General features: G+C 41.6%; 2 protein-coding genes across 2 annotated transcripts; one reads left to right on the top strand and one right to left on the bottom strand.

Moving 5' to 3' along the window:
* Window positions 1-1,312: 1,312 nt before the first annotated feature.
* LOC137723185 (F-box/kelch-repeat protein At3g06240-like) lies at window positions 1,313-2,203 on the bottom strand. Its single transcript, XM_068462356.1, has one exon. The coding sequence runs from the start codon at window positions 2,201-2,203 to the stop codon at window positions 1,313-1,315; it is 891 nt and encodes a 296-aa protein (XP_068318457.1).
* A 93-nt stretch (window positions 2,204-2,296) lies between these two features.
* On the top strand, window positions 2,297-7,285 carry LOC137723184 (uncharacterized mitochondrial protein AtMg00860-like). The gene is made up of 2 exons (XM_068462355.1): window positions 2,297-2,379; window positions 6,910-7,285. Exons 1-2 carry the CDS (start codon window positions 2,297-2,299, stop codon window positions 7,283-7,285), a joined length of 459 nt encoding a protein of 152 aa, XP_068318456.1.
* The last annotated feature ends 1,855 nt before the right edge of the window (window positions 7,286-9,140 follow it).

The following is a 9,140-nucleotide window of genomic DNA, read 5'->3' as shown; positions in this document are numbered from 1 at the left end:
ACAAATTATAATTGGGAAGCTTTAACAGAAAAGATAGAAGATTTCAATTAAACTAAAGACGAAATATGACTTTAAAATAAAATGAATGAAATAATAAAATTAAAACATAAGAAAATAAGACCTAAGGCATCCAAATTCACCGTAGCCAATCCTACTTAATTCCCTTAATATGTTATGCTCAAGTAATTTCCCAATATTGACGATTGATTTTCCCTAAATGATTCAACGGCCATGGTATCTGATTGCATCAAAAGCATCCTTCCATGTTAACCCTCTATGGCATCTAGATGGATTTAAACGAGTAAGAACCCATTAAGCTCTATGGAAATCGTTGGAAAGTCACACAAACACTAATTGCATGGCATCTACAAATAGGTGTTTATGGTATCAATTGCAAGAAGCTAAACCCGAGTTAAGTATGGCATCTACTCTAACTTGCATCAAATCAACCTAATTTAAACCTAGATGGTGATCAAGCATCTAAATAAAAATCAAGCTCATTACGATTAGCAAAAGATACTCAATAAAGATGAAAAATTTGATAATAACAATGCCACAAGACAATTAAGTATTCATGATTAGGCTACATCGTAGCCCTAGCAAAGAAAAAAACTACAAACTTCTCTTCCTCTTCCCTTCTTTGCCGCAGCCCCCCCTAAAGTGTGATATGTTTTTGGTGGCTTTCTTCGTGAATGAATGAATAAGGAGAAGTAATCTCCATATTATAACTCACGGCAAAGGGGCAATATAAAGCCTAATTAAAAACCTAGCTCTTATTGGACTTTAAGTCCTAATTAAAGAAAAAGAAATTAAACTGAAATCATAAAAACAATTATGTCCATCCCAAAAGCCATTGAATAGCTTCCCATGTCCATCTGATTTCCACAACCGTTGTAATCTCATCTTCTTATTGTAATGCATATGTATTGGTGCAATTAATTATCCTTGTGCTCCATTGGAATTACTCTAGACATCCGAAATCTCGTTTTTTCACTTCTTTTTCGCATAATTCTAGTATTGAATGTCTATAAATTAAAACAATATAAATGAGTGCATTTAACCCATTCATATATAGAAAATGCAAAGGAAATATATGATAAAAATATATGAAAATATGCACCCATCATATATTCTTCAATTTATCCGATTCGACTGTACAAAATTAAGAGTGTGTATGAAAAGTCAAAATAGATATGTGGATAACACTACCCCCTTATGCAAATCAAGCACCCAATCACCTCAGTATCTTACAAAATATAATACCAATACTATGTAAGCTTGACTAGCTAGCTATGACATATAGTTTCGAGCTCTAACCTCTGATAACATCTTTAAGTGAAACAAAGCTTGGAACGTGGACAAGTGCGTCACTATTCCATGATATCCCATCGATATGAATCCACGCAAAGCCCCCTGTATTAGGAAAATAAACTCGCAAATGTCCGTCCCTACCTAATATCAATACTTTTCCTTCCTCGGTAAAGTTTACGGATTTGAAATAATATGAACGACAGGAACCCCAGTTCTTGCAAATTTCAAGCTCTTGGGTCCAAGACTCCTCAACGCCATACTCCTTCATCACCCAAACGGTTATATTATTAAGCGAATGAACTGTCAAAGAGATGCAACTTTTCATGACTCCAAGCTTATAATTAGGCATATTGTCCATATCAAACTGAAAAGGGGGTAGTGGAAATTGCTGGAAATGCTCAGTTTCAACATCAAAAGCAAAGATCCCGAGAGAATCCATACGCCGGCCTAACCAATGAATAAATCCATTATGATAAGTACCATATGATAATGCGAAAATCTCAAAACCTTCGATGATTCTCCAAGTAGTACAACCAACGGTGAGAACCCTCGCCCCCGGTTCCTTGGACTCATTGTTTGGCTTATTAATCAGAACAACTTTGTAGACATCACTGATGGGACTAAACCCAAAGCCAGAATAACAATTTGTAAAACGGATTTTCGAAGGTTTTGGAATTGCTAAGGACTCAGCGGTAATGGGATTGGATATGTAAAGACTCACCGATCCCATCAACCTGTCTTCGCATAGAAGCAAACCGTTGTATGAACTCACAATATGTATATCTCCTGTTCGGAAAATTGGGTCTCTACAAAGCTTCAGTGCCACATGGTTTCCGTTCCACTTGTGCTTCAGGCCGACCAAGAAGTGGGTGTGTTTAATCTGCCATCCCATTGGGCACTGTATTTGGGGGTTCCCTTGGACCAAAAGGCAAGTATGAGTTCGTGAAAATAGACCCCTCATGAATTCAATATCTGAGAGGAAACGATGCCAATCCTTGCACACACATTGGCACTGGATGAGCGTTTTAGTTGGGATTTTGCAGAAGATCTCCACTATAATGTGGTCTGGTAATTGCAGAATATAGGCTTTCTTATCATGCTTTTCTTCTTCTTCTTCTTCTTGTTTTGCCTGTTCATGAATGGACTTTGGGGGGTGGCTTAAGCACACTTCGGATTTTTTCATTGATGTGCTGCAGTTCTCTAGGTTTTGCACTACCATACTTGCTAGATTACGTCCACTTCCCTCAGAATATATATGATTCAGAACTAGGGTTTGAGACTTGATGTGTCCCGTTGGGCTGGCCCATTTCAGCTATTTTCAGGCATATTTAAAAAATGTAATATTAATTTGTACTTCAAAAATCTATTTTGTTGTAAGGCCAAATATTTTCGTAGTCCTTGTGGTGGTAGTGCACTTTTAATGTAACTCTAGTGGTGAAAATGTTGTTATGCAAACTAATATAGCCATCCTACTCTTCCATTAAAAGGGCAAACATGAATCACACGTAGAAAAATTATATTTGTCCGTTCAAACTAAAAATTTTGGTGACGCTTCTTTGCTGACTATAGGAGGTTATAATTGTATAAAATTAGGATTCGACGGAAAAGGCTCAAACTGAACGACGTCGGTGCTTTGAAATTGAACATCTTATCAGCCAGATCAGTAAGAGTTTCAAATATATTTAATGAACTGCACCCTATGTGATACGAATGACGTTGCAGATGCCCCTTTCGTTACAACATGTTTTTCAATTTCTTTTTCGTATATAGTGTCAAGATTCCTCGAGGATTATATATTTAAATGAAAAATGGCACATTGTTCATTTGTAATTTGCAAGGTTTTAATTTTTCACTGAAAAAGGTGTATGCCTATAATACCCATTCCAATGACTGAAAACATAAATCTGAAAATATGAAGTGAACTCTTAAGTCATCTTACGATAAATCTGAAAAAGATGTATGCCTATAATACCCATTCCAATGACTGAAAACATAAATCTGAAAATATGAAGTGAACTCTTAAGTCATCTTACGATAAATGTTTAGGTTTCTTAATTTGGTTGAAACTTGAAATGACGAATATAACCTCCTCACGTGAGATTAACGTGTGCGTTTTTAATGGAAGATTACCGGAAGTTAGGGTTTCAATTGCTAATGAGGATGACCACAAGGATTTGCTTAACAACTTTTTTGCCACGAGAGGGACATCAAAGGTGCACTGCCACCACAGGACCACGAATAAAATTCGGCCTCCTTAAGTAGATAGAACAATGGTCTACTTAGGTCAATAGAACAAATGTATGGTTTGGTTTCAATCCATCTATGTATGACTTATATCTCTTAGATGTGAGGTCTGCAAGAAGCTTTGTGCCGCAGCCCTTCGTACATACAGAGAAATATATGCAAAGGTTTGTTCTTCATCCCTTTTATTCCTCTTTCAACTTATTTCCAAATCTAGGAAGTAAGAAACATCATCAAACACTAAATCCCAACACATCTTCTATCAGAAGGTAACGGGGTGTCCGTGAAAGCACGTCTATGGTTGTTAGGACCTCACTGTGTGGGCCTAGGAACCATCTCTTGTTTAGCCCATGCGTGCCTTGTTTTGCTCAAAGCCCAGCCTGTGGGTGCTAGGGTTTCCCCTTTCAGATGAATATAAATAACTTAGTGTACTCTGTAAAGGGCATGAATGAAATGAACTTACTTTTCCCTTAACTCTTTTCCCTTCCTTTCTCCTTTTAAATTCTGCACTATTCTGTCAATTTCTTGCTTTCTACTGTTGGGAACCGATTGGGCGTACCAATTGGTATCAGAGCCCGTCGATTGATGGGCAAAAACACCTAGTCCGCTACCTCGTTCGATCTGGATGCGATCGCAGCTGCTGTGGATGCTTGCCGGGAACACCTTCGCACTCAGGTGGAGGGCTTTGGTGACTCCATTGCAGCCCTTGAAACATAACAAGCAACTCTTCAAAAATCGTTTGATCAAATGAACTCCTCAACCGCCACATTTCAAACACAATGTCCTCATAGTTCGCAGCGTTTCAATAGTTAATGCTTGATGAACTCCGCCTTCTAAAAGCAACCAACCCTCCATCACCCCGTTTACCCCAACCCACCACTGCTCCACCCACCCCAAACTCAACCCCAATGGTAACCCATCCCTCTACACCTATTCCCACAACATCATTTCGTTCCTTATTCGCACCTCCCACCACCACATATTCGGGTTTAGGTCTGTCTAACCCTTCCCCACCAAGCCTCGCCCCTCTTCCCCCCTATTTATCCACCACCTGTACCACTCCGTCACCCACCACCATTAACAGTCGCCTGACTCCATCGTACCACCATACTGCCTCTTCCTCTTTTTTTCCCCCAACCCCATTTTCCCCAATCTTTCACAACCCCCATCTTTCCATATCATTCCATCAACCACACAGATCCCCACACACCTCACCCAACCCATCACACCCATCACCTCTCAACATCCTTCCCATTTCAAGGCCATTAAAATGGACTTACCTTGTTTTACTAGCGATGATCCATATGGTTGGTTAGCAATGGCAGAACGGTATCTGGACTACTATGAGGTCCCCCCCCCCCACCAGTGGGTTTTGGTGGCGGCCTATAATTTTGGAGCGGATGCATCTATTTGGATGCGAGGATTTGAGCAACTTTATGGCCGCAACAACAGGGGTCTCTTTGTGGAATTATTGTTACAAAGATTTGGGGGTGGTGATCGAGCACACATCGAATCACAACTTACACACATCCAGCAACTCGACACGGTGGATGAATACATTGCTGATTTCACCAAACTTTCATGTCGAGTGCTCGATTGGACAGAAAATCAATTGAAGCATGTTTTCCTCGAGGGGTTACGAGACGATATTCGTCATGATGTTTTGGCCTTTGAACCTGGTTCCCTTCACCAAGCCTAAAAATTAGCCAAAATTTTTGAGACCAAAAACCAAGCCAAAGGTTTGTTCCGTCCAAATTTACCTCACCACCACCAGCCTTCACCTTTTTCTCGACTCTCTATATCTCCCACCATCCCACAACAACAACCCCGTCCACCACCAACCCTCCACCCCAATGCACCTTTCAGATGTCTCACCCCAGCTGAGGTACAAGAAAAAATTCGAAAAAAAAAGTGTTTCCACTGCACCAAACTGTTTATCCCTGGTCACAAATGCAAAACTCCTATGATAATGTTATTGGACATTGATACCCACGATGATGAACCTACGAAGTTCCATGATTGTCATTCTGAGGAAAACACCCACACGGACCCTCCATGCCACATGCTTGAACTTTTCTCTATTCTGGGACTTAGCATTGGTCATCCAATGCGCTTGACAGGCTCTATTGGATCTACTAAGATCCGAGTTCTTATAGATTCAAAAACGGCATGCAATTTGTTGAGCCTGGACGTTGCATAACAATTGGGCTTCGACATTGAGCATATTCCACCAGTCCATTTCACCACAGCTTGCCACAAAAAGGTCCATGCCAATATGCGCGCCCATAATGTCACTATACACCTACAAGACTACACTCATCTTGGTTCCTTTCTCCTCTTAAATATCCCAGGCTATGAACTGATTTTGGGTGTTGAATGGCTCGAGTCACTCGGGTATATCGGGTGGCATTTCAGAAACAAAACAATGCTTTTCACAGTGAATGACAGAACCTATACCCTACAAGGCCTCATTATAGCCCAACCCACATTACACCCATGCAACCTAGCCCAATTTCACCCTCACTATTCCCCACCCCCACTTACTGCCAATTCTCCCACCAACAACTCTCAATTTTCCCCACCGCCCACATCTTCTCCTGTCAATTTCACGACCCCACCAGAGTTTTGTCATACAGACACCATGATTACCACACCATACCTTTTTCCCACCGACACCACCTTTAACTCCACCAATATCCATCCCGCAATACTATCCTTGTTATCCCAATGCTCCCACCTTTTCACCACTCCTCTCAGACTTCCACCTCAGCGTCAAGTCAACCATAAAATACCTTTGCTTCCCAATACTCAACCCGTCAACGTACGCCCATATTGTTACCCACACTCTTAGAAAGCGGAAATTGAAAGACAAGTGCAGGAACTTCTCGACTCCGAAGTCATTCGCAATAGCAACAGTCCATTTTCTTCCCCAGTTCTTTTGGTAAAAAAGAAAGACGAATCTTGGCGACTCTGTATTGATTATAGAGCCCTCAATGCTGCCACCATCAAGGATCGCTTTCCAATTCATGTTGTAGATGAGTTGCTAGATGAGTCACATGGTGCATCCATATTTTCAAAACTTAACCTACGATCAGGCTACCACCAAATACGCATGTGCATTGAAGACATTGCTAAAACGGCCTTTTGTACACATGATGGTCACTTCGAATTTCTGGTAATGCCTTTTGGTTTATCAAATGCCCCTTCTACTTTTCAAGCTCTCATGAATTCAATATTCCGTCCGTACTTATGTAAATTTGTCTTAGTATTTTTTGACGATATACTTATGTATATCCCTTCTTTGCATACTCACCTATCCCATTTGGAGCTGGTTTTCCAAGTTTTCTCCACACACAGTTTGAACGTAAAACTCAGCAAGTGCTTATTCAGTCAAGACAAAATTGAGTATTTGGAACACACCATATCAGGCCAAGGTGTTTCGGCGAATTCGTCAAAAATTCAGGCAATCATTGATTGGCCTCAGTCGACTTCTATTAAAGGCCTGCGGGGATTTTTAGGATTGATTGGTTACTACCGCAAGTTTGTCCATCATTATGGGTTGACAGGAAAGCCCTTGACCTCTATGTTGCAGCAGGGCAATTTCAAGTGGACAGATGAATCCATTGTTGCCTTCGAGAAACTCAAACAAGCCTTGGCCTCCACCCCAGTTCTTGCTATTCTCGATTTCACCAAGACATTTGTGGTGACACTGACGCTTCTGGCATTGGCATAGGGGCAGTGTTGTGCCTGGAAGGCCATCCAGTTGCTTACCTCAGTAAGGCTTTATCGGGACGAAATCTTGCTCTCTCCACTTACGACAAAGAGCTGTTAGCCATTGTCTTTGTCGTCCACCATTGAAGACCATATTTGCTAAGCCAACATTTCTGCATCATCACAGACCACCAACCAATCAAGTACTTTCTTGAGCAACGTATTACTACTCCCCAACAACAAAAATGGCTCGTAAAACTTTTGGGCTATAACTATTCGGTGGAATATAGACCGAGGTCTCAAAATAGTGCTTCAGATGCTCTATCATGCAAAGTCAAACTACAACCACTTATGGGAATTTCATCTCCACTATTTGAAAGCGTACCAGCCTTCCAACAATACTACTCCATGGACCCATCTGTTAAGGATATATGGTTAGCCTTGTTGCAATCTCCAGCTACTACAATTTGTGAGTTTTCCGTCGTGAATGGTGTACTCCACTACAAGCACAAAATATTCGTCCCATCCATTTCACCATGGCGTCCCAAAATATTAGAAGAATTCCATTCTTCTTTACAGGGAGGCTACTCGGGTTTCCTCCGGACCTATTATCGCGTTAAACATGGTTTTCTTTGGCCGGGAATCAGACGAGATGTGAAAACATTTGTTGCCCACTGCACCGAATGTTAGCGCCAAAATCATGAAACAATACATCCCTCTGGCCTCTTGCAACCATTGCCCATTCCAATCGGCATTTGGCAAGACATTGCCCTTGATTTTGTTGAAGGTTTACCCTCATCAAATGGATACACAGTAATCTTAGTCGTCGTGGATCGCTTAACCAAATATGGTCACTTCATAGCCATCAAGCATCCATACACTTCAGCTTCCGTTGTAGAGACTTTCATCAAGGAAATTTTTCGTCTACACGGAATGCCTAAGTCCATAGTGTCAGACCGGGATCCCACATTCATCAGTAACTTCTGGAAGGAATTTTTCAAACACCAAGGTAGCTCACTTTGCCATAGCTCAGCATACCATCCTTAATCAAATGGTCAATCGAAAGTTCTCAATCGCACCTTGGAACATTACCTCCGCTGTTTCTCCACCGATAAACCCAACAAGTGGTCCAATTTTCTTCCTTGGGCTGAGTGGTGGTACAACACCACTCTCCAATCCGCCATCAAAATGTCCCCATTCCAAGCTTTATATGGGTACCTTCCTCCATCCATTCATACTTACTTACCCGGCACCACGATGGTACAATCTGTGGATGCAGCGTTACAGGACCGGGATAGGTTGCTTCGCATCTTACGGGTTAACTTACAACTTGCTCAGAACCGAATGAAACAAATCTATGACAAAGGTAGAATAGAGCGTGAATTCCAGGTAGGTGATTGGGTCTACCTCAAATTGCAACCATATCGCCAACAATTTGTTGCTTCTCGCCAATCCAACAAACTTGCACCCAAGTTCTACGGTCCATTCCAAATCCAAGAATGTATTGGCTCGGTGGCATACAGACTTGCCCTCCCACCTACTTCAAAGATACATCCAGTCTTCCATGTGTCCTTACTCAAGAAAAAGATTGGTGATTCTACTCCACCAAACCCAGTCCTTCCGCCCCTCGACTCTACTGGACTTCTCCATTGGCAACCTGAAAAAATCCTCGACCGAGGCATACTCAGGAGGAAGAACACTGCAGTTACCAAATGGCTCATCAAATGGATAAGCTGGCCCACCTGGGAAGTTGCAGACGACATCATTGCTCGTTATCCTGATTTTCAGACCTGAGGATAGGCCTGTTCTTAAGTGCGCTCGCGGGAGGGGGGGTTGTTAGGACCTCACTGTGTGGGCCTAGGAACCATCTCTTGTTT

This window comes from Pyrus communis, chromosome 17, assembly GCF_963583255.1.
Source record: "Pyrus communis chromosome 17, drPyrComm1.1, whole genome shotgun sequence".
In the NCBI taxonomy this organism is placed as follows: domain Eukaryota; kingdom Viridiplantae; phylum Streptophyta; class Magnoliopsida; order Rosales; family Rosaceae; genus Pyrus; species Pyrus communis.
This window is presented reverse-complemented; position numbering and strand designations above follow the sequence as displayed.